We start from the raw sequence: 25,680 nt of genomic DNA, 5'->3' as shown, positions 1-25,680 counted from the left end.
TTTACCTTTCTCATCCTTGCTGTTTTAACTTACTTATAAGTAACCATTTCAATCAGGTTTTTTATTATAGTGATCTTGTTCCAGATCATTCCTGATCTCTGCTGAACCATGGAAGATGTGTCGGGATCTGATTTAACATTCTTGATGAATTAGTTTGTAGTTTAAGAGTTACAAATGATCACAAGAAACAAAGTGCCTAGATGGGCCTTTATCCTCTGGATGGCTATGCAACAACGTTTGAGTACCAAAGAATAAGGTGCTGAGTTGGGGCATTACTCCTGATGCTACTTGTATTCTGTGTCCCAATGGCAGTGTGGAGGATCATAATCATCTATTCTAGTGCTGTCTGGTCGTTTGTTTTACAAAAGAATCAAGTGACTAGGCTCCCAATCAACTGGGAGGATGAAATAACTTTGTTTATTGACTATGCTAAGGGGAGTAGCTTTCGAAGAAGTGCACTTAAACTCTCTCTTCCAGCTGTTGTTTACAGTATATGCTGTGAACGCAACACTAGGATCTTCCAACACAAGTTTTTGGATCCTGACTCCTTGTGTGCTAAAATTTTCAACTCTATCCGAGATGCTATGGTGTCTTGGAGAGATGTCAAGACTAAGCAGGTGAACAAAGATATTTGCAGCATTTGGAATGTCCATCATACTGTCTTTGTTTCCTCGCATTTGGAATGTGCATCATGGTGTCTTTGTTTCCTCTTCATTGTAAATGCTGTGTATAGATAGGTTTTTTGCTCTGTAATGGGCTTTGTTGTTACAGTTTTAGCTTTCTATCTACTGTAAGGTCTTGCATGGCCTGGTAGAAAGAGTTTTGTTTTCCTTTCAGATTAGATTTTAATTGGTTTGTGATTTTCAATGAAAAGTACTGTTACCGAAAAAAATGGTCACAACAAAAAACAATTTGTTTTCAATCAAAACCTTCCTTCTTGGCTCTGCAATAAAGTGCTTTCCTTCGTGTGGATAATGCCCTGAATTTTTTGTTTATTTACAATAAACATATAGTTGTCATCACTGCCACGTAGTTGTAATTGTTGTTTCTTATAAAAACTGATATCCTTGCTATCTGTTCTAGATGTACATAAAGTCCAACAAACTTGCAAAGGCTGAAACTGTACAGAGAAAGGTTCTTCACATTATGGAATTATCAAAGGTAAACCGGCTTTTGTTTCTCTGTCTTTCTTGTGTTTGTCATTTTTGTTTTCTTTGCTAAAGAAGTTTATCAGATGTTGATGCTTGGGTGGATTCCCTAGCCAGCGGATATTTTGTTTAGTTCCCATGCAAAAATTTGACTCAAATCTAGTAAGAATTAAGATAAACAATCAAAAAGACTTGAGCAAAAAATTCACTAAGAAGTTAGGCCAAAGGAGTTTTAATACATGAAAGAAAAGGATTACTTTGCTGCTACTGCCTTTCTCAATGTCTTTATAGATTGGCGCTGGTTTTCTGCTTCTGTTATGTTACGTACTGTGTCCTGGGCTGCACCTGCTTACTGGAAAGATCGTTTTGAAGGAACAAGAAATTGCGTACAAGGGCTTCTCTTCTGTTGATGCTGCCTTGAAGAGTTACTCGTTCCTAGTGATGATGCTACTTCTCCTTCTTCTTTTGGTAAGCAAAGAGTCTTTCAAAAACATTCTAACCTATAAAAATTCACGAGAGCGCGAGCATAGTGATGATGCTACTTTGGTTCAAGAGCTATGGAATGCAGGTCCTGCTGGTGCATATAGCTTCACCTGGGTCTAATTATTTGTTGGTTCTGCTCAGCTTTGGTTGTGGCTATCTGCTCCGGTACAAAGTTTTACCACTCCAAATGATGAAGGACAGCAAACCATAAGATAAAGGACCATCTGGGCACAGTGTTACCACTCCAAATGATCTTGTGTTAAGCCATGCATGCACCTTATTATTAAGAGCACAGAATTGTGACCCACATTGGAGGACAACCTCCATTTCCTATTTGCAAAAGTAAGTCAATCCAATTCAGATGGTTTTGATAAATTTTCAATCAAGTAGACTTAATAAATGAATCATATTTAGTTACTAGACGAAACAATGAGTTACCAGATTTTTTAACATGAATCAATTTCTCTTGCGTAGTTTACGTGTGTTATTCCCTGGTTGTGGAGTTCCTTGCATATTGTTCCGGTGTGTGTGTGTCACTCCAATTGAAGCCGTGTCATCCGCGCCAGGACTAAGAAATTACATTCTTAAGAACTGAACCCAAAAATCAAACTCCAATTAATTGTGTGAGAACAAATCCACCAACCCTTGGGGTTGTCTATACTCCCCTAAGTTGTTAATGTCTACATGTACATAGGCGGTAATGCAATTCGGACCGAAGCTAAGTCGTGATCGAAGTTAGCCACCTTTGAATAGTGCTAGGAGTATGTTTATTCCTAATAATAAAAGGGGATGGAGACTCGAATGTGTGCCTTCTCCAACAATATCCTGAGTTTTCACCACCGAACCAGTCAGTCCTAGCTGCATGTTTCGTTTTTAGTTATCTTTCTGCAGCCTGCACTGCATAAAGCAAGCGCAGGCCCGGCCCAGTTGCAATTGAGAAGGCAGGCCTTTATTTTACAGAAATCCTATGTGTACCGACCAAAGTGTAGGGAAACCGTACCGACCGCCGCGCGCGGCCGTCTCCGGCCACCGGACGGCCGATCCGAGCCGTCCAAAAATTTTAAAAAAAAAAACCGAGGGGCCCAACGCGGGAATCAACGGCATCCGAGGTGTGTAAGGTGCTTGATCCGAGCACCCTTTTTTCGTGTATATATGTATATTCGCGAATATACATATATACACGAAAAAAGGGTGCTCGGATCAAGCACCTTACACACCTCGGATGCCGTTGATTCCCGCGTTGGGCCCCTCGGTTTTTTTTTTTAAAATTTTTGGACGGCTCGGATCGGCCGTCCGGTGGCCGGAGACGGCCGTCCGGTGGCCGTCGGTACGGTTTCCCTACACTTTGGTCGGTGCTAACCATCATGGGCAATTTCGCCACCAATCAAAAGTAAAATGATTTTCTTGTGCAAGAGGGTTTTCTTCACTGACAATATGAACATTACTTCTTCGTTTGAATATGGGAAAGACCCACAACAGTCCAACATTGATAAGATTGAGTTGGATTATAAAATTAATCAGAAGCCTTCCTCTATAATAGATCCATTTCGATTGTCTAATTCATTTGAATTTGGTAGGTTTATTGTGGAGAGGTGATGTAAGAAATTAACTCAAACTCATCAAAGAAATACCACATATAATGATTTACGTGTTACCCCTATAGTTCTACTAAAAAATTGAGTACTGTCAATCTCGTTGAGATGCTTTCTCCCGTCGTGATGTTGTTTTGCTCTTGTTTCGTTTAATCATTGTATCTATTAGAAGTTACTGACAAAAAAATTTCGTTGATAAAAAAAATATACATATATCTTACTTAAAAAAGAAGAAGAAGTGACTAGTGTTTATCTCTTACTAAAGTTGTATACGAAATTTTTAAGATAAGAATGTTAGTAGTTGGCTTAGCAGTCAAGAAGACTTATAAATTTGTTTCCTCTCATAAATCTTTTAGATTCTACTGACTGACTGACACCAAGCTACTCCGTAAGTAGAATGTGATATTGCTCATTTAGATTGATATACATGTAAGTTCGAATACTTTGAAGGGAGATACTTCGAATTGGGAGAGAAGGAATGACTCATATCACGGGAAAAAAATTCAGTGCCAGGTGGGTACCGTGTGGTGCCTGCTCGGCGCATCCGAATCGTCCATTGCGTTTTTGAACGATTTGAATTTGAAGAAAGAAAAATGAGAAAGAAAGTGTTGGGATGAGAGGAGAGAAAAAATTTCAATCCGAACAGTCCAAAAATATACTGGACGGTCCCGATATGTTAAGCGATTATCACGTGGAATATAGCCACACGCCACCGAAAAATTTCTCCAAATCATGGCACTGGAGGGAGGGAGGTTCGGTGGTGAAGGTACAAACTCTCATAAAGCTGTCCCCAGAGCCCCACCTCCATTATGAGTTAGTGTGTGTAAATGGGTATGTGTTTGGGTATTGAGTTAAAATTTTTGTTTTCTAAGGGAAAACCTTTTGGGCCGAAGGAAGCAGTATATCCGGAAATTGCTTTGAGGTTGTCTTTTTGATCTCTTCTTTTCAAAAAAGAAAGGACAAAAACAACTGTCAAGCTTTCCACAAAGGGTCCGGAAAATGGAGATTTTATTTGAAGCAGAATGGGTCTCATGTCATGTCCCCACCACCATTGTGGAAATCAATTGAAATTGAAAGATCCAGCCGGCCAATAATAACCGTAGCTTTCACAACTAGTATTAGTGGCTGTAATTGCATTTAGAGGCCGTCTAATCTAACTTCACGTCCACCAGGACCACTACCTTTCATACCCTCAGAAAAAAAAGATACCCCACTAGTGCGGTTACGCTATTTCTTTTTCTTTTTTTTTTCATTGATTATATTACAGTAGTAATTGAACAGACTTGTGCTATTCCACCACAATACCACAATTTATTTTGGAGACCCCGCTTAGCCATTTGGATTTAGATTGGACGGTGGAGTCGCGTCTCAATCGCTATTAAGAGTGCAGTTTGCAGGTGAAATTTCACCACGTCGGAACTCTTATACGTGAAAAATCTTTTAAATAAACTGGACAAATATAAAATATAGAGAGGCGGCGCGGTTGAGATTGACAAATTCTTCTGAAGAAGCCATTTCCTTGCTTTGGATGATATTGATTTTTCACACCCATCTTATTTATATCTCCATTCTTTTTTTTAATCTTTGTTTAGGGCTTAAGATCTATTTTTCTATTGAGGCTTAGGACTTAAGTTTTAATTTAGTCTATATCCCATAAAAGTTTCAATCTCTCTATTTCTTCTTTTCATTTCCGTTGCACCGAAAAAAAGAACTTGGTTATGGGGATCGAAGGTTAGGCCGCCTACTGTAATCTACAGATAGAATAACAAACATGCTAACTTTCACATATGGCTAAGACTTAATTAATTATTCTCAAAACGTCATCCGACCTAAACATAATTCCAACCACTTGCAGTTGGAAACTTTTTATTAAAAAAAAAGGGGAAGTAACCAACCTAAGGATGCTCGTACATTCATAGCACGTCGATTATAATAAGTAATAACGATAGTTTTATTTTAGTACTCGTAGAACAGAGATTTGTTGAGTTGGGTCCGGTGAAGTACTTTATTTATTAATTATATACATTATGAGGGATGGTACGTATATGTACGTGATTTTGAAAAAGGTGCCATATTTTAAAAGCAAGAGTTTGTGCGCAAGGTCTTAACTGTAATTAAATCGAATTTGCTGACCCATCTCTCTCTTTCTCAAGCGGTAGATGAAACGCACCAAATTTTTATACTCCACCTTTGTAAGAATATTCATTCATTCGCTTTTTACCAAACCATCCACCACCCTAAAGAGATGGTGGTGTGCGCAATACCATGTTACGCTCATTTGAGCTATCGGATCGTATATTCGACGGTTCGGATCTCATCTCGATAATAAACAGCTCTCGATCATAAGTAACTAAAATGAGATTCAAACAGTCGGATGCACAATCCAACGACTCGAAAGTACGCAGCACGGTGCTATGCAGTGAGGCACCAACCCGAAGTCGCTACCGTAAGTGCGGCCCTTTTGTAGGTTTTTTTTTTCATATAAATATATTTTTAATTTGTGCCACCCCGATAAGATCTCTCCTAGCCATTATGTGCATAATTTTTAAAGAATTGTCCATTTTGCAAAAAAACAAATGAAATTTGGGCATTGATTTTCACACTCTCAATTTTGATATGTACACTTCGTTTCTTATTTTTTAGTCAAACTTTCATATGTAATTTTTGTCCATTAAAAGACAAAAAAAAGAGTGCATGCATAAAAGGAGGGTGTCAAAATTATTTTCCTTATTTTTTGCACCTCCTTTTTATTCAAAAAATTTTCCTTTGTTCATGCAAAATCACGAAGTTATCCTTCGTGCATTTATTTTGTATAGGAAAAAAATAATCAAGTAATCTAAAAAAGGAAATGCATTTGAATAAAAGGGGGTGTGAAATTAATTTCCTATTCTTCTTCTAGGGAAACAAAGGAAAAATAAATAAATACTCCTATAAAACTGTGTTTGCTTTGGATCTCTAAAATCAATCTCTTTTTGTGAACGATCTTCAATAAAGTTCACCTACAATTTATTACACTCATTTCTGTATCAATTTCCCACTTGGATCTCATTTTGTTAAAATTCTTATTTTTCAAATACTTGTTCTCCTCCGCTTTATGAAACGTGTCATTATTTTAATACATCACATTTAATTAAAAAATATGTACGTAGTTTAGTTAATACAACAAACCCTTATTATCAAAATTCAAACCACAATTCATGCATGAGGTGTGGGATTCAAGTCCCACCCTCCTTTCTTCCCCACTTAACATTCTCTTAAAGTACGGAAAAAAAAAAGTCATAGTAGTACTCGAATACAGTGGTCCCCATTGTCTGCCGTTCTTTAAATTCTGCGAAAAAAAATATCTAAGGTGAAATGCTTCCGTGCGACGCTCGTACCGTGCAAATGGCATCGAAATCAGATCCGGTCAAACATGTGGAAACAGATCCGGTCAGACTACACATGCTTGATCCCGATGGTCGCCGAACGCGCCAATAATTCGTTCAGACGGTGGCATAGGATCCTTCCCCGCTGGGGGAAAATTTCATTCATTAGCCGCGTGGGTCATGGCGCGTGCTGCCCTTAATCGACATTTACTAGCGTAAGCCTACTAATCTATCCACGTCGTGGCCGAGATTAGAAATTTAAGAATAACAATCGTAGTTTCCAAAAATATCTATCTAAGCAATGATATACTATATACTATAATGAAGAAAATTAACATCGATGGGGATAACTTTTCTTATATTTATATAAATTTAAAAAACTTAATCAATGGAAAGACGCAATGTAATTAAAAAAACACTTCATTTGGGTCGAATTCCCGATCTCCTATAATTAATTCAACTTTTTTAATTAAAAAAACACTTCTTTCAGAAAATTGATTTTCAACTTTTTTAAGAATTTTTTTTTTCAAAAATTAGCTCAAAAAAGAAAAAACTTTTCCCCAATTGTTTTGTAATAAAAATGTTTCAGAAAAAAATTTGTTTTAAAATGTTTCTTTTTCAAAAATTTATTTTTTCAAAAAATGTTTTTGAAATTTTTTAAAGAAAAAATCCTATTCCTTATCCCATATTTAATCCCACACGAATCAAACATGGGATTGGGTGAAATTAGGGATGAAATTAATCCAGGACAAATAATCCAGGGACTATTAATTCCAGTACTATTAATCCCATCATTTTCAATCCGCGAATCAAACGAGGCCTTTAAGATAAGTTAGTCATATTTTTATTGTGCAAGTGAAACCACTAACAGTCAGTACGACAATACCTTAAAAATTAACTAATCGACGTTGGGATAGTAATATCGCATGTTAACCTTTGAGGGGTTTGCCCATTGATTAAGATTTAGAACTTGTAACTTTGCTCATTCTTAGAATTTTACATATGAATTAGTTTACGTGCGTATTGACTAATGTTTATAGAATCAATCTCACTGTCTGCTTTCCATTCTTTAAGGAGAATGTCCTAAAGAAAGTAGCCAAAATAAATGATCCCAATCAATGATTCTTTCTTGAAATGAAAAAAAAAAAAAGCAATGATTTTTCTTGACTTTGTGCTTGTAGAATCTTTCCAGAAAAAATCTGCCATGATTTGTACTTCATGATGATTAAACATTGATAATTACTATTGGATTAAAGACTGGAATGAGAACATAGCCTGCAGCAGCGGGGAGTGGTGCCCTGCCCCTGCTCAGCTCATTTTTTCTAACATCTGTTCCTTACAGAATCGAAATTCTAGATCCGTCACCAATTGGGTTATAAAAGGCACGACATTTTGCAGCTGTAGGGGGTCAAAGTAGTTTGATGGAGTATAATAAACCATGGGTACGAATCTTTGACATACGGAAGTAAGCTTTTTCAACATGGAAATTCCTAATCTAAGTTGACCAAGTGGAGAGGGGGGGAGGCCAGGGACTGTGCACGGTAAATTGCCGTTGCAGCGGTCTTGCTCTGATTATCGAAATCGTTCACTTCGTAGAGGTCGTCGTGCTGAACAAGCGTATCAAAAATCAACTAGATCAGATATCATTAAGTGTCTCATCTAAACATTATTATCTTGAAACGAATAAATCCGAAATATTAAATAAAATTCACTATTTTTTTGATACACTTAATAATTTTAAAATAATACAGCACGCTTCTCCGGTCCGGAGGCCAAGGGGACGAGGGCTGAACCCTCACCAAACGAGCTGGGTAGGATACCACCCGTTGCATTTAGATTTGTTAAGTTTTTGGACCACTTCAGTAGCCCATTTTATTATTAGGCGGTGTATTGGCATGCGACTAGTCTTTTCTTTTTAGTTTTGTGAATTATCACTTCAAGGTTAACTCTTAGGAAAGGAAATTGATTTATTTGCAATTAATTTTTGAAACCTCACACGCAGTTGTCCTTCAATGGATTAAAACAATCCCCATTTTTTGAAGGAAACTCTCATGGTTGGAAGCATAATTAAAGCTCAAAACAGATCTTATTTTGGGAAGAAAAAAATACATCATTTTTTTCTGTGCAAATTGTACTATTAGCCATAGAGACGGAGCAATTTGAGACGTGAGGGTGTTTCTATTAAGTTTTGGGTGAAAAAACGTAATCTATTTTATTATCTTGTTCACACTAACTAATTAACAACTTGTGAACAATTTCTTCTTTCGCAATCCATATACAATTTATTCACTACCGAAAATAATTCTCAACAACTTATTTACTAATAAAAACACCTAACAACTTGATTGCAGTAAATTTTTTCTCAAAATTTATTCATTTCGGAAAATGCCCCTAAAAGAAATAACCAAACAAAAATTTTGTGTTAATTAAAGCCAAAAAAAAAAAAAAAGGAGAGCTGGAAAGTTCTAGAATAGATGCCTGGTGGTGGGTTACTGGCATTGCACTTGCACCGGTCTCCACGCATGTTCCGCTTCACAAGCCACATCTGACTTTACAGCCTTCGCCATATAAGTCATGAAATACTCCAATCCTACCTGCCCCAAAATATCTTAGCAACGAAAAAATGGTTTTATTAATGACATAAAAAAAGATCAATAATTCTATCCTCCTGCACACCCTCATTGTAACTATGCAATAGACCGACAGAGCTTCCAACAGCTGTTGATCTGAAACCATTCGAGGGTACTCTTGTCTAAAGGAACCTCCACAGAAGCTCACTAAAAAGGTGGGTAACTGATCCATGACGATAAGTCCAATTTTCCAAGTAGCATACTTATTACGCTTTTCTAACATAATAACATTTGGACTGGATGAGACAGTTCAAGTTGCGACCATTTATTTACTGTAATGGAATAAATCTAACTCATTCATTGCAGCAAATGAACGGTCGCAATATGAGACTGTCTCATTTAGTCCAAATATCAGATATACTATATGATGCAAATATGAGATACCATAACCTCTTCACTTTTAAGCAGTCGCAAAAGTAATAAGTTAGACACTAAAATAACTTGAGTATAAAAAGGGAACGAAAGATGGTGCTTTGCACTGGATGAATAAAGGGCGAGGCCGAAAGGGCTGGGAATGGATCCCGAGGTGAGCGTCCGAGGTGAGCGTGGGGCGTTTACCACTGGGCTAGGCCACCACCCCACTCACCGGAGCAGGTGAGTGTGGACGGCCCGGACACCCCGACTCTCGTAAACAAACGACCACACCTGATACAAACTCCATATCTAAACAAATTTTTGTAACCGCTATTTCAAGTTTTCAAGCGTATCTTAACTAGGTTTAGAAAACAAGTCAAGCGCGTGGGTCTCCGAACGCGTCTAAGCCATCAATAAACGACCGACTCCTGTGGGCCCCGCTACCGTGCAACCCGCTCCTACACACATACCTCTACTATATATCCCTTTCGCCTCTCTATCTCTCTCTCTCTTCTCCCTCTCTCTACATAGATCTGAAAACTACACCCACAATCTCAAACACGCACCAAGGAGAGAGAGGATAACACATTGCCGACAGATAGCAAAACCGAACCAAATCATAACAAAACATCCCCTTCTCGGGGTTGTTTTGAGTCTCAACACCCCATTTGGGTTTTGTTTTGGGTATCCATTTACATAAGATTCTGTCGCACGTAGTTATACATATTTTCGTTGTGTGCGTGTAATCTTGCAATGGGGATGGAAAAGAAGTACGTAACGCAAGAGGAGTTGAAGCAGCACAACAAGCCGGGTGATTTGTGGATCTCTATCCAGGGCAAGGTTTACAACGTCACGGAATGGGCCAAGACGCACCCGGGCGGGGACATACCGCTCCTGAATCTGGCCGGACAAGACGCCACCGACGCATTCATCGCTTTCCATCCAGGTACCGCTTGGGCACACCTCGATCAGTTCTTCACAGGGTATTACCTCAAGGACTTCGTCGTTTCCGAAGTGTCCAAGGACTACAGGAAACTCGCCTCGGAGTTTTCCAAATTGGGTTTGTTCGAAAAGAAAGAGCACACCGTGGTTAAATCCCTCTTGTTTGTCACGTTGCTGTTTGTTGGGGCCGTCTATGGGGTTCTGGGTAGCAATAGCTTTTTCGTTCATATGGGTGCAGGGGCTTTGTTGGGATTTGCTTGGGTTCAGGTGGCTTATTTAGGTCATGATTCTGGTCATTATAACATGATGACAAGCAAGGGTTTCAATCAAATGGCTCAGATTCTGACTGGGAATTGCTTGACTGGGATCAGCATTGCTTGGTGGAAATGGACACATAATGCCCACCATATTGCCTGCAACAGCCTTGATTATGACCCTGATTTACAACACCTGCCCTTTTTCGCAGTCTCGACGAGCTTGTTCAAATCGATAACATCCGTCTTCTACGGAAGAGAATTGTCATTTGATACGATGGCTAAGTTGTGTGTGAGTTACCAGCACTACACGTTTTACCCCGTGATGTGTGTTGGAAGGATCAACCTGTTTGTACAGACGTTCTTGTTGTTGTTCTCAAACAGAAAGGTGCCCAACAGGGCTTTCAACATATTGGGGATACTTGTGTTCTGGACTTGGTTTCCTCTCTTGGTTTCATGCCTGCCCAATTGGACTGAGAGGATCCTATTCGTGCTGGTCAGTTTCGTGGTCACCTCAATCCAGCACATTCAGTTCTGTTTGAATCATTTCTCGGCGGATACTTACGTTGGGCCGCCTAAGGGGAACAATTGGTTCGAGAAACAGACGGCTGGGACGATCGACATATCTTGCTCCTCGTGGATGGATTGGTTCCATGGTGGGCTTCAGTTTCAGCTGGAGCACCATTTGTTTCCCAGATTACCCAGGTGCCACTTGAGGAGGATTTCTCCTCTGGTGAAGGATCTTTGCAAGAAGCATGACTTGCCTTATAGGAGCTTTTCTTTCTATGATGCCAATGTGAGGACGATCAAGACTCTTCGTGAAGCAGCCGTACAGGCTAGGGGTTTGATATGGGAGGCTGTTAACACCCATGGATGAGGTTGATGATGGCGGAGAAGGTTTTATCAGTCATCCACCAGCACCTTATGGGGGTAATGATAATAATCTGTTTTGGGGTTGGGGAATTCCGGAAACAACAAATAAAAAATAGTAAAGCACATTCTTTTTCTGTTTTGTTTTTGTTCTTAGCGGTTATTTGGATCCAACTTGTTCTTAATTTTCACATACTCTGCTTCTGATTGAGTTTTTCATCGGGATATATGTCGAATTGTCAATTCTATTAAGATGTTATTTAGGGATGATTTAATTTTTGATAATATGTAAGCTCTCTATATAGTATTATGTAGAATACCTCAGTGTTCTTCGGTATTGATTAGCTTTATTTTATCTGATTGTCGATGCAAAATAAAAACACTTTCTTTCCCCTGCCTTTTTGTATCTCTAGGACTACAGTTTCATGTAGCCAAAGAGGTTATTCCGCCAAACCAATGAACTATGATCTCTATCATCAGAAACCAATATTGCGTCTGTGTGACTTCCTAGGTTATTGAAGTAAAAAGGATCCAATCCAGTTTTGGATTTGTTGAATTTATGGCTTATGGAAGTTATACAGGACTTGGGGCTTGGAAATTTAAACAGGATAGGAACTCTGAAAATTTAGACGTGATTGCAGCTGTGAGAACCCTGGTATAGAGTTTAGAGTTGCTTCTTCGAGGTAGGATTACAGCGATTATCTTGTTACTTACAGAAAACTTAAAGCATCCCTATCATAGCTTGAGTTTTGATGTTCCAGACTCCAGACTCCAGAGAGCAGAGGAGTTTAGAGTCACACCAACCTTCAACCATTCTCATGGCTTTTCCCTTTTAATATGTAAATAAAAACAGCTAGAACATGCAATGTTTGTAAAAAGGATACATATCTAATGGATAAAGTAGTCCTATGGCTTGGAACCATATGAATACAAAAGAACATCTTTAGACATGGCTTTTAATTTAAGAGTCGTACCCAGTATGATCAAATAGTACTTTGACCACAACATCACACCACCATACGTGCCAGTTGTCAGAACCCTTAATTGACGGAAGCACTTTGGAGGTGAGATCAGCTATGGGAATGAACCTGCCTCCAGCTGCATCAGGAGCAGACGCAAGTCCTAGGAAAATCTTCTTAGCTGGAATAGCCGAACTCCACTGCTTCCAATCCTCAAGTTGACCAAATCCCCAGATGAGTATTGGCAAGGAGGAGGGTTGTAGAACTGAAATGAAACATAGTTGAAAATACCGGTCTTAAGGGCACCTCCAACCCAAGCATCGAGGAATGGGCAGAAGAGAGTGGCACTAAGTAAACCTTCTTGCCTCTATTTTTTTATCTTGAAAGTTACCTAGCTAGCTGCCTAGCTCATCCCAGTGTTGGTTTGTTCCTCCCTCTATATCGAAGCCAATTCTGTCCACAACAGCAAGGCTAAGAGGGCAGGACAAGGATTGTCCTCCTAAGAAATGTTCCCATAGATACGACGCGACTTGTCTAGCATCCTCGGAAGAGGCTAGGGAGTAACTCCTTGGCCCTCCTCTAGTATCACCTTGACTCCGATTGCTTGACATGATTTTATATATGAGCTTACACTGGTGAACCCACTAGTGTAGGGATCAGAATGACAGGCAAGTTGATCATATTATGTCTGACATATTCGTAGCAAGTTTCACCAAGGTGCCTTCGTTTCCATTTTGACCCCAGTATGTAGCGATTCCTCTTGCATTAGAGCGTAGTAGTAGGGTTACTAACGAGAGGAAGTCTACTAGAATCTTTTTCTTGAAGGCCTTTCTAAGCTGGGCCTTGGCTTTTTTTTTTCCTTACTAAGAGTAGGTAGATATTTGTGAACTGTGTTGCTTTTGTGCGTAGCCATGTTCAAAGACAAGCCCTAAGGGTGGCTCAACACAGATGGATGGCTTCTACTTTGTGTTCATACAGTGGTGCGTCGACCAGTCATTTAGCTCCAATTACCTGTGACAAATCTGAAGGGAATGTTTTAACGCCGATGGAGATGTGCACCATCAATTCTTTTCATCCAAAGTTGCTTTTGTTCGTATGCGATTGCAATCTTAGCGATGGTCCATTTGTGTTGTGACCTCTTCAAGTCAAAGTTAGCATCTTTTTGTGCAGAGGGCTGTGTATGAGACTCTGAGTGTATGGTTGCTGTCAAACTTGAATCGTTCGTTTCCCGTAATATATGTCTTGAACTGTATGATGTTAAACATATGTGGGGTAAACTGTGTGCAGGCACCTTAGTGAAGAAGTCTGTTTTGTGCTTAACTGTGCCTATATCGAATTATCTGACTTGGCTGTTTATGTTGTTTCAATTCATGTTCTAAGGAACCACCTAATTTGATGTGGCCTTGTTGGGGTTGATTCCTTCCCGGACAGGAATTTCCAAAGATTGGATGGATGCACACTTATGATTGGATATTTTTTGTTGGGCGAATCATCATGATGATAGGGGCTTTATTGCTACTACTAAGATTGACAGTCATTGTTTTCCTTTTCTCCCCTTTCTCAATTCATTGATGTTTACATTGGGTGTACAAGAGCAATGACGAGCTTGTAATGCAGGCTGTGCTGGGACTCTGTTTCGATCCTGTAATCCAGGCTGTGCTGTGACACTGCATCATTTTCTTCTGTTCCGCGCGAAAATAGTTTCACGCGACAGGTGGAGGATGTATTAAAAGGCCCGCAGGGCCTGCGCTGCTCAAGAGATATTTTCATAGCCTTTTTACAATCTTATTATGTGCTGGGAGAAAATATAAGAGATGTTGCTCATATTTTAAGTCATGAATCAAATTTGCCTTAGTATATCAAGTTCTGTAGGGTTCATTACGTGTTATTGTCATGTGGTGTCAACAATATCTCGAGTTTTCCTTCTCCACATTTTAAAAAAGAAACATTTTGCGAAAAATTTGAAGAATCAACTTGTTTTTATATTTCGTCTTACAAACAATTTTCTTCTCTTTTTTGACTCTCCTCAAGCTCAAATCCTGTGTACGCCCATAGATCGACAATTCATAGTGCATGTAATAAGGAGAACGAAAATGAAAACACAATAACAATCCAAGAACTCATATATCAGCACCTTTTCAATACATTAATCTTGGCATTAAGTAAAATTGAAAAATCAACATTTTAAAGCACTTTCTTGAACCTAGCTCGAATCTCACGACGATGACTTCGATGTTAAAATGTTCATTTTGTCCGTTTCACATATATAAAACTAAGAGGGATGCTATTCACACAGATGAATAGGGTACAGATCATGCACTGATCAAGTTGTGGGGCTCACTACGGGTCCCACACAAACGATCCGATCCGTTTATTAAATTTAAAACATTTTTTCAAGGGCTCTCGCAAAAAATCAGCGCAATCCGATATCAAGAAGCACTCGATCCAATCATCTTACTTTTCGTGCAGATCTGAAACTGAACAAAACGTTAGATGATTGGATCAAGTATTTATAGGCATCGGATTGAGCTAATTTTTTAGGGGGGCCTTTGAAAAAATGTTTTAAATTTAATGAACGGATCGGATTGTTTGTGTAGGACCCGTAGTGGGCCCGACATCTCGATCAGTGCAAGATCTGTGCATTTTTCATCTGTGTAGGTATCATTTCTGTAAAACTAATTCGATAGCATGGCCAAGGATCATAATGTGAAAGTATACAGTCTATTTACAAATTTGGTAAACTCACTTTACCAGACCCATCTGATTCTTTTTATGAACTTTAATTCAGAAAATCGATCGAAGAATCGAATCGAATTATCAAAATAATAACAATCCGTGTGAGGCCCAGTAAGAGTAGGCTGGACGGCCCACCAGTTTCCCTCTCCTTTCTGGGCCAGAAACTGGAAGCACGGCCCTTATGATGAAAAGAGTAATCTGGTTCTTCTATTCTTGCATTTTTATTTTTATTTTTTTTTCGTTTTGTATGCTTTGTTCGTATTTTCTCAATCTTTGTTAGATTTGAGTAATATTTTTTTGGATTGGTCATCCATCTTGATAAGAGGAGTCTAAAAATTATAAAATTATGACAAAGAGAAAAAAAACACTAAAGGCGAAAAAAGTATTAAACAATTGTCTTATCTGTTTAAAGTTTCGTCTTATTTGAATTTTTTAAATATCGGTCTACATTTTTATACTTTTTCGATTCGTTTTGCGAGACAAACGATTGCCCCAAAAATTACGACGAAAAGCTAAACAAAAAATTACGAAAAATAAAAAATATTAAAATAAGTTTATGACTTTTTACAAGAATGCAGCCTTACTCACGTTCAAAATGACATGCGCTCTTGCTTTCATTCCTCAGAGTGAGCTTACGCTCTCAATCATTTTTCTTATCACTCGCTCTCAATCTTCACTCTAATGAACTTTAGTAGTAACTTTGGATGTGTTGTAACAATATTCGTGCTTATACTCACACGTCCACGCGAATTAGGGATGATGTTGTGCAGTGATGTGCGCATGACGGTTCGATCTCATCTCGGCAATGAACGACTCTTGATCGTTAGTTGCCGAGATGAGATTCGAACAGTCGGATGTATAATCCGACGGTTCAAAAATACACAATACGATATTATGTACCACACTGCATAGCACCATCGTACCCAACCTTATTGGGAATGGCTAAAACTTGATACTAGTATCATTTTCACTTGCAACTGACTCAAATAATAACTACCCGGGATGCTTCTCTCTCTCTCTCTCCAACCAAAAGCTAGCTTAGCTCCAAATCTACCTTAAGTTACCATTATAAACTTCTAAACACTCTTCTCTCTCTGCTGATTTCAACAAATTCTCACTTGAGGCCAGAGACAGATGGAAGTGGAAGTGAAGCAGTCACGGCCAGACAATATGGAATCGATCACCTTCGACGAGGCGTTTATGGAACGAGGCAAGAGCTTCGTCACAGCATTGCAAGTTCGAATCTTTCACTTTATCTTCTCAAATTATTCTTTCAGATCTGGGTTTTTTTTTGCGATACTAGTTCATCTATTATGTGAATACTAGTATTAGATGTAACTTCTACTTCATTCATGGTTGACTTTTGATTTTTCCTGATTTCTGTCTGGTTGCTGAGCAGCTGAGAAAATTACATGAAGGGAGCCAAACTAAAATTTGAGAATTAGCTGAATAAATTCGTCGTACTTGGTGCAGTGGAAAGGGGGTTTTGTTTGGCTTTCTGGATATGGATTTTTTTCCCTGGCTCTAGATTTTGTTTTCATATAAAATGAAGTTTTATTTTTATTTTTTTAGTTTGGTTAAAAATTTACTGGGCTTGATTTGTTTTGACTTTGTTGCGCTATACTAACTACATGCTCACAAATTTAAGGGGATTTTCATTTACTTTGGCTTCGCACAAATGACTCAGGGCAGACAATACATAGGAAAAACAAATTAGTGAGGAAAATACAAAATTTTAGTGCATATTTTGAACTCATGGGGTTCGCTTGACCCCTAAACACCAAGTAGAGCCGCCCCATGCCAAAGTAATCTCTATCGTAAATCAGTCTCCTTTAGTCTTGCTTGTTTGTATGTCTGAGTGTAAAACATTTTGAGATAATGTAATGATTTGTGCTACTTATATTTTGTCATTTCTATCTTAATCTGGGCTTTCTTATATTTCTAAATCTCTATTCTATGTCGTCTAATGGAGGTGCTTGTCCAAGGATCCTTTTATATTTTCCCCAACCTGTTAATCCCTACCCGCATAACAGACATACCTTACACTTGAAAAGCTATTATTGAAAGAAGTTGTTAGTATTCTTTCTCTTGAATCTAGATAGCTGTTCTCTGCTCACATTTGTTGTATGTAAGCACTTTCCTTAGTTGTTTAACAGAAAATTGTCGAGTTGATGCCAGCCTGATCCTTATGTTACTACTATTTCAGGAACTCAAGAATTTGAGGCCTCAGTTATATTCTGCTGCAGAATACTGTGAGAAGTCTTATCTTCATAGCGAACAGAAACAGATGTGAGACCCACTGTAACTATTGCATTATTTGAACATCTTAGTGAATTTTAAAGCCTTTGGGTATTTAAGATTAGTCTGGTAACGGAGCCGAATCCCGCAGGGTACTACTTAATCCTTATTATGTATGTGGTGGGGTTGATTCCTCCGTTAATGTCGTGTCAACAATCACATTTTGATCCAATCTTCCCTCACTTCAGCTAACCAGGAAAACAAACGGCATAGTGCCGGTGGGCCAGAGGTTGGCTGGATGGCACTTCAATGCTCAAGTCAGCCTCGCTCAGGAAATCATGTAGTAGTAAAAGTATTAGTAGTGTTGTACCTCTTGACTCTTGTGCGTGATATCATCTTATAAGTGTCTCTGGATCCTTTGGAGACGTCATGCATGGCGTTTGTGCAGTGTCATGTCGGTTTCTGCTTCATGGACAATCACTGCCACCCCTGGCATCCGCATGCCGCTGACTGATTCAAATGATCCAAATTGGCTGGGCCTTCTCCGACACTACTCGGCCCAGTAGCCACGTGCCTGCCATTCCACAAGGTGGTCTCAAAGCCCCACCCAACCTGTTACCGGTCAAATGACTCACATATACATTTTTGGCCCAACAGCCTAGATGGACTTTGGGGTTATAAAGATGTTCGGCCCGGTATTTGGACATTCCGTCCTCCACAACGTATGAGAGGCCTAACCAGGCAATTTCTGGAGTGGGTTTCAACTGACTGCTGAGGTTACAGTGAATAGTTTATTGAATTATTTTCGTACCTTCTTAAGAAAGTTTTTTATATTGCAAACTATCTTTGTAAAATGAGTGTTGGGATATACAATACATGGCTCCTACCTTCCCTATCAATCAGCTGCAGTTACCATGGGAACATTTAACTATTTAAGGATGTGATTCTATTGGATTTCTTTAACAAAGAATAGCCTAGAGATTAGACTTTAGAGAATGTGATGGAAAACGTCTACAAATTGACTGTTTCAAAGGTTTTCTGCATCATGTATAGGATTAATGCTTCGTAGCCATTGTCAGTTTTGCAATCTACGGTTTATCCAATGGTAGCTATAGTAATAGTATAGCCCAGTGCCAATACTGTTTAAGATTGAATATTAAAAGTTTGCAGTTTGCACACCATTATGTTCAAAATTATTGGAATTTTTAGTTACTTTTCTGCTTTTACTGGAAGTTTAACTCAGAACTGTGTAGGGTCCTGGACAACTTGAAGGATTATGCTGTCCGAGCCCTTGTGAATGCTGTTGACCACCTTGGCTCTGTAGCTTACAAATTAACTGATCTCCTTGAACAACAAACTTTGGATGTCTCAACCATGGAGCTTAAGGTTTCATGTCTGAAACAGGTAACTTATATTGCAGTTTCTCTGGAAAAGTGGTCGTTTGAGGAAGAAGGTTACTTGGATAAAAACTGAAACTAGTTTTTTGGTGTAAGCAACTACTAACGTGCCAAACATACACGGATAGAGAAGGCCTCAGGCAGCAGCAGTTGTTAGCATTCATTCCGAGGCATCACAAACACTATACCTTGCCCAGTAAGATTAATTATTGCAGGGTTCTTTTAAGTGCTACTATATATGATTAGACATTTGGCATTTTATTTGTTTCCCTTTTGACCGTTTTATTGGTTTAACACCACAAGCTAGATTATGTCCACAAGAAAGTACAATTTAACCCACACGTAAGAACGGATGCCAGGCAAAGTCGTATTCAACCAAGACCTCGTCTTTACAATTCAGGTAACTATTTCTCCCCTGATGAATGCTTGATTCCTGTCACTACATGTTTCGGTGCAGAGTCTTCATTAGATCAGCATCAAATTCATATGTTAGCGCTTATTCTACTGCATTTACTGTAGGCAGCCTAGCTCCCACAACTCTGTCATGGCATTTGGCATCAGAAACCAAGTCTACCTTAAAAAATTCCTCATGTGCTTTGTCGAGGTTAGTCCATGTACCTAGTACGTAATACCAAAACGTGAGAGCTTAAGTTCTTTCATTTTCTCCTATCAAAAAAAAAGGTTCTTTCCATGTCATATTCCTGTGAAATTTTTGCCAAGAGAACTGCATGAGAGGTTGAAGGTTCAGGATATTATTTATCTTTCAGCAGTGAAGATCCAACAACTTCCAGCATAGCTTCTGGGGTCTTCCATTTAGTGGGTATGCATGTACATTTTGCTTGCAGTTGACTGCTCTTTGGATGGTGCATCTTCCTTGTGTAATGATGAAACCATGCTCCTACTGTTGATTTTACAGATGCTGAAGAGAGCACCCGGATGAAATCCTCAGCAGTTCAATTCCAGTTGCCCAGCGGAGGGCATGCTAAAAGTGCAGCTATGCAAACATTCGGTACCGCACGGATGGTAATTTCAAACTCCCAAGTACTAAGACATGCCCATCGTTGTTCTAAGTTTATATCTGATAGGATTATAGTCCTATTGACAGAACAATTACAGATATGTTGTTTTCTTTGACCGTATCTCTAGCAGCTTGCTGGTCTTCTACTGGGTGGACTAAATTTTTCATTCCAATTAAATGTTTCACATGCTATGTTCCATAAAATCTGTTCTGTATTTGATGTGCGTATTTTACTGCTGGACCACTTGTGAGTTGTAGAAAAACTTCATATGCTGCAAAATATCCTGCCTCCCTTGGGGGACAATAAAATTGGGAAAGCTCTTACTGGATGTTGTCCCTTTGCAGAACACCGTAGAGGGCTCCAAACCTTTGGCAGCTTCCAGGTCATTTGACAACCCAAGTCGGCAAGAGATTGTTCGTGCACCAGTCCGCAGCAAGAGCCTGATATCAGCTTTCTTTGTTAAACAGAAGACACCCAAACTAAAGAGCGTCTCATGAATTCTCAAGCCATTTGACTAAGAGTTAACTTTCAGCAAACCACCCCCGACGCATGGGCCTTTCGTCCTATTCATTTAGTAATTGCGCACAAATCACCATCTACTTTCATTCCTTCCATTTGGCGTATAAATAACAAGCAGAAGTGCATTGTTTTAGGTAGATGAAATTGCAACTTCATGAAAAAACGGCTCAGATCAGCAGTTCTAGTGTGATGTGTCGCATTCGATGCCATGTTTAGTAGCTGTATTCATATGCATAGCTCTAGGGTTAATTATATGCAATTAGATTGTGAATACTGATGAAGCCTTTGATGAGGTGAATATTTTTTTAACTGTACCTTAGGTGATTACTATTCGTCGTTCCTTGCCTAGTTTGGTTGGTTTTGAAGATGCTCTTGATTCATTGGTCCTCGGTAAGGACATAACAATTCGCAAGTGAGGGCCCAGTATCTGTAATTTCAGGTCAGGAAATTTACGCCTCTCTTTGGAAAATGAAGACCGGGCTTGAATTGCTTGCTTAAGTGCCTTTGGAAGTCTACCAACGTGATGCATTTCCAGAAAATATTGTTTGGCCCCACTCCCAGGGATGTATGGACTATATGGAGCTCGTAAAAATGATCAGCTTCAATAACCTTGCTTTTTTTGAGGAACATGAACATGCTACACATGCAGGTTGTAAACGAGCCGAGCCGAGCTGAGTTTTGTCGAGCTTGAGCTCGGCTTTTTTACTTGGGCAATGAGCCGAGCCTCTATTAACGAGCCAAGTTCCAGTCGGCTCGTTTAGTAAACAAGCTGAGCCGAGCTCGTGAGCTGTTATAGGTTTGTTTACAGCCCTAGTGACACAAGGATTGATTGAAAAGGAGATTGCTCCAGCAAAGGTCTTAGGTTCAAAGGAGCTTTGCCACAGCTTTAATCGGGCTCTCCGTTTGTGGATGGTGAGACTAGTTCTCATATATTAGTCCTAGAACACCCTGAAGTTTAGAGACAGAAAAGGCAGCTTTAGTTTCGGGTTAAGGTCCAATCCAGTTTTTTGTATGTCTAGTCTGGTCCATTTTTGGGCCGTTGTGGCTTGTGGGCCCAGACAACAACGATCGTAATCGTTTATTTTGTCGATTTTTTTTTTTCCATTGAAACTCGTAATTGCCCCTCTTTTTTTTCCTTAAAAAAGTACTAAATCGATTTACTATTCACAGCGGAAGGATTGTGGTTAACATTTTCCTTTAAAAAATTCAAACAAAAAAACATTCTCAAAATGTCATCTCCCTCCACAACATTCTCTCAAACCCCAACCCTACATCCTCCGTTGATTCTCCGACCAACCCCCCCCAAATCCCCCGCCGTTTTCACCAAAACCACCCTGTTACTCCTTCTCCTATCCCCCCTCGTAGTCCTGGGCGTCTGCGCCCCATGGCTGGGCACGCCTCAATCTCTCTTCACCGCCTCTCCATCCTCCTCCCAGTCCTCTCTCTCGAAATGGAGAGACTACACGCTGCCCGAGGCGGCAGCGAGAAGCGGCACCATTATCGTGTGTGCCGTGAGCCAGCCCTACCTGCCGTTTTTGAACAACTGGTTGATTAGCATTGCGAGGCAGAAGCGTCACGAGCAGGTGCTTGTGATTGCTGAGGACTATGCTACGCTTTATGAGGTCAATGGGAAGTGGCCAGGCCATGCCGTGCTTGTTCTTCCATCTCCCGATGCTCAGACTGCGCATAAGTTTGGGTCTCAGGTGCTTTTGGGTTCTGTAGAGTCTTGCATATTTTTAGTGAAAATTGGATTAGTTTACAGCTTGTTAATTGAATTTAGTTGGATGTAAATTTCGTATGATGATTAATTTCGTCGGTAGAAGTGGTATGATATGATTCAAACCTGTGGCAAAATAAAAAGTGAACTGATCGAGCTAAATTCCTAGAGCCGCCACTGTTGGTGGGTGGGTAGGAGTGGCGTAATTAGCTGTTACACTCGAATCCATGATTTTGGAAAGCTTGTCAGACCATCATGTAGGCTGATTTGTATTCACATTATGCCTCTGTTATTGGGTTACATGTTTGCATTGGCAATGTTGAATTTTGAGCACTGTTTTGGAGTTGGATGCTTTAGTAGTACCCCGTTTGTTTAGTTGAGTAAGATAAGGCTTCATGTCTTAGTTAAGGACGAATCTATGCTGGAATTGGCATTTGAACGGCCTATTGATTAAGTGCTTGAGGGTAGAAGGTATTTTGCTTTAAAACTGAAACAAATCGTAAAGTTTTCCACCAGACTGGAGGGAGTATATGTTTTCTGATCAAATAGAGCCTTGTAGTAGTACTCTAGCTCTTTCCTACATTTTGTTAACCTTCAACTAACTTCGCCAAGAGGCCTTTAGCCCAACGACATCAGGGGATGCGCTTAAGTGCTAGGAGAAAGGAGGTCAGGAGTTCAACTCCTCCTCCAAAATTTTAATCTAGCTATTCTAATAATGCTGACTGTGGCGATCAAAAAAAGAAACCTTCAACTAACTTCGTCAACCACCTTGACAGAGAGCCTTCTCATAATGACTTGGTCACTTTCATTTTACAGGGATTCTTCAATTTTACTTCCCAGAGAGCCTTCTCATAATGACTTGGTCACTTTCATTTTACAGGGTTTCTTCAATTTTACTTCCCGTAGACCCCGCCACCTTCTGCAAATTTTGGAGCTTGGATATAATGTTATGTACAATGATATTGATATTGTCTGGTTAGCAGATCCATTTTCTTATCTGCAAGGGAAGCATGATGTGTACTTCACAGATGACATGGCTGCAGTACGTATGATTACTTTACCTTCCTGTTTTTTATTTGTAATTAGGGCTGCAAATGAACTGAGCCACTTGCAAGCGGCTCGAGGCTCGATTTGAGCTTGTTCAAACTCAGACTTGTAACACAAGCAAACAAGCTCGAACCAATTTATTTGAGCTCGTTCAAACTCGACTCGTAACACAAGCGAACGAGCTTGAACCCAATTTATTCGAGCTCGTTCAAACTCGACTCGTAACACAAGCGAACATGCTCGAGCCCAATTTAGTGGCTCGTTTTCTTAACGAGCCGAACACGAGCCAGCTAATGCTCAGCTCGAGTTGGCTCGCAAGCCAAGATATTTATTTATGTCAATTATTATTTCCTAGCTTTCAAGCAAAATTATATCATTCTCCAAGACTTTTGGTCTCGTTCTGCCAGTGGAGGATATATTGCCAGCTGGGGAGTTAAACAGAAATGTGAAGGGTGATCCTTTATAGGAGGGGGTCTCTTGAACAGAGTACAAAACTTACGATGGGGGACAAAAAGATTTTTTCAAAATGAAACACAAGCAAAACCCTCCCTCTTCTCCTGCAGTCCCACATCGCCTGCTCAGAGAAAAGACAAAGCCAGTTCAATTATTAAAGGAGAGACCACCCCTATCTTATCCTCAACGTTTAGCTAAAGTTGAGCAGCCATGTTCTCGAGCTCAAACAAGCCGAGTTTGAGCTGAATGAAATATTTTCGAGCTGAGCTGAAGGTTCTCTGTTCGTGACGAGCTTGAGCCGAGCTTGAGTCACTATGAATATTTGCAAGCCGAGTTTGAACATGGTGAAGATCGACTTGGCTCGTATTTGTGATCTGAGCTTGAACATGGCAAAAATTGGCTCGGCTCGTTTGCAGTCTACAAAGCTCGTATTTGTGAGCTGAGCTTGAACATGGCGAAAATTGGCTCGGCTCGTTTGCAGTCTTATTTGTAGAAGATAGGCTCGTTAGCAGTCCTAGTGCAGCTAAACTGGTTCTGAAGAAGTGGATCGAGGAGCTTCAAGCTCAGCCTTGGTCTAAAGCAAAGAAGGCGAATGATCAGCCTGCTTTTAACTGGGCATTAAACAAAACTGCAGGACAGATATGTTGCAACTTGCGTTTGCCTTGTTATTATATTGCTTCTATGTTCTGTAAACCAAGTAAACTTCTTTTCTATGCTTTTTAGTTACCTTACAGGACATACTTTAAGAGCCCAACCCGTGAGAATTCCGCTTCAACTGCCACCAAGATACCAATTATTGACTTAATACTTTTTGGCTCACTGTCGAGGTCTTGACTGTCTTCTACCAAGTACTGTGGAACTGACTAGAAATTATAGTTGTTTTAACACGTTTCATAAGGAAAGAAATAAACAAAGTCTGAGGGAGATGCAAGACTCAGAGATGATGTTTACATTCATCTTACTCTCTCTTTTTCCTGCTGTTTTCACTCTTGTCTCCTTTTCTAATCAGTTGTTCTTCCCCTCGTGGATTGTTGGGATGATAGTATACCATTGGCAGTTCATACTTTATTCTTGAGAATGCACCACATAGTGTTTTAGCACTCAAACGACTGTGTTTAGGGTGCAGAGTAATCCAATCCACTGTTATGTTGTTTAACGGTTGAGCTACTTACTGATGCACCTATTATCGATATCATGGGTATAATTATATTACTCCTATTTTTTATTACCTTTTGAGCATGACCCTAGCAAGTAGCTTCTCATAAATGCCTTCTTTGTTGCAGGTTGATCTGTATCTGTTCCCACAGGCAGCATTCCCTACGGGAGGGTTATACTTCAAAAATCAGACATGGGTTCAGTAAACTAAGGGAATGCATGCTATCATTCATAATAACTATATAACAGGTTTTGATAAGAAAATCAAGCGCTTTCATGATTTCGGCCTCTGGTTTGTGGACGAACATGCAAAGGAGTCCCCCCTTGGCAGATGATAATGAGTCTGAAAGAACACTTCATCAAATGGATAGCGGAGGCCCTCGAACAAAATTGCTGTTCCAATTTCTATTGAGCTCATTTTATGCCCATTGCATTTTTGGAGTTACCATTCAGTGGCAGCCGATCAAACTCTTCTTTTCCGGTCATTTCCACCTCTATGAAGCACATTGAATTGCAGATTCCTAACCTGCTTGCGATTTGTCTCTGTAGATTTTGATGTGCGTTTAATTAAGCACAATAAATGGTTTTTTACAGAATAGCTTTTTGATGTTCAACCCTACCATGTAAAAACTAGTTTTTGTGTTCATTTTGTATCTCAGCACAACCGTAAGCATTCATTTTAATTTGCCATTTTTTCCCAATGCTACGTTCATGAGATTGTACAGTTTTTAGTTTCATGAATGTATCGTATGTTTTGAACTAAACTTCGTGTCCGAGTACTTGCTAAACAATACTCGCATTA

General features: G+C 39.6%; 4 protein-coding genes and 1 pseudogene across 6 annotated transcripts; 4 read left to right on the top strand and 1 right to left on the bottom strand.

Moving 5' to 3' along the window:
- Positions 1-305: 305 nt before the first annotated feature.
- LOC131334891 (uncharacterized) lies at positions 306-2,046 on the top strand. Its single transcript, XM_058370200.1, has 3 exons — positions 306-617; positions 1,084-1,161; positions 1,440-2,046. Exons 1-3 carry the CDS (start codon positions 306-308, stop codon positions 1,749-1,751), a joined length of 702 nt encoding a protein of 233 aa, XP_058226183.1. The 3' UTR covers positions 1,752-2,046.
- An 8,024-nt stretch (positions 2,047-10,070) lies between these two features.
- LOC131334622 (delta(8)-fatty-acid desaturase-like) lies at positions 10,071-11,955 on the top strand. Its single transcript, XM_058369746.1, has one exon. The coding sequence runs from the start codon at positions 10,326-10,328 to the stop codon at positions 11,643-11,645; it is 1,320 nt and encodes a 439-aa protein (XP_058225729.1). The 5' UTR covers positions 10,071-10,325; the 3' UTR covers positions 11,646-11,955.
- A 644-nt stretch (positions 11,956-12,599) lies between these two features.
- Positions 12,600-14,367, bottom strand: LOC131334889 (acidic endochitinase-like; annotated as a pseudogene).
- A 1,926-nt stretch (positions 14,368-16,293) lies between these two features.
- On the top strand, positions 16,294-20,838 carry LOC131334620 (protein ABIL1-like). Of its 2 annotated transcripts, none has more exons than XM_058369742.1 (9): positions 16,294-16,569; positions 17,540-17,622; positions 18,825-18,975; positions 19,065-19,164; positions 19,276-19,368; positions 19,488-19,572; positions 19,736-19,788; positions 19,885-19,991; positions 20,332-20,838. In XM_058369742.1, exons 1-9 carry the CDS (start codon positions 16,468-16,470, stop codon positions 20,482-20,484), a joined length of 927 nt encoding a protein of 308 aa, XP_058225725.1. In that variant the 5' UTR covers positions 16,294-16,467; the 3' UTR covers positions 20,485-20,838. The 2 variants fall into 2 exon arrangements, with proteins under 2 accessions (XP_058225725.1, XP_058225726.1); XM_058369743.1 differs by having other exon boundaries at positions 16,312-16,569; positions 19,739-19,788.
- Positions 20,839-21,578: 740 nt separating this feature from the next.
- LOC131334621 (UDP-D-xylose:L-fucose alpha-1,3-D-xylosyltransferase MGP4-like) lies at positions 21,579-25,561 on the top strand. 2 transcript variants are annotated; one of them, XM_058369745.1, is made up of 3 exons: positions 21,580-22,209; positions 23,104-23,265; positions 25,007-25,561. In XM_058369745.1, exons 1-3 carry the CDS (start codon positions 21,736-21,738, stop codon positions 25,082-25,084), a joined length of 714 nt encoding a protein of 237 aa, XP_058225728.1. In that variant the 5' UTR covers positions 21,580-21,735; the 3' UTR covers positions 25,085-25,561. The 2 variants fall into 2 exon arrangements, with proteins under 2 accessions (XP_058225727.1, XP_058225728.1); XM_058369744.1 differs by having other exon boundaries at positions 21,579-22,209; positions 23,104-25,561.
- The last annotated feature ends 119 nt before the right edge of the window (positions 25,562-25,680 follow it).

This window comes from Rhododendron vialii, chromosome 7a (genome assembly GCF_030253575.1).
Source record: "Rhododendron vialii isolate Sample 1 chromosome 7a, ASM3025357v1".
In the NCBI taxonomy this organism is placed as follows: domain Eukaryota; kingdom Viridiplantae; phylum Streptophyta; class Magnoliopsida; order Ericales; family Ericaceae; genus Rhododendron; species Rhododendron vialii.
This window is presented reverse-complemented; position numbering and strand designations above follow the sequence as displayed.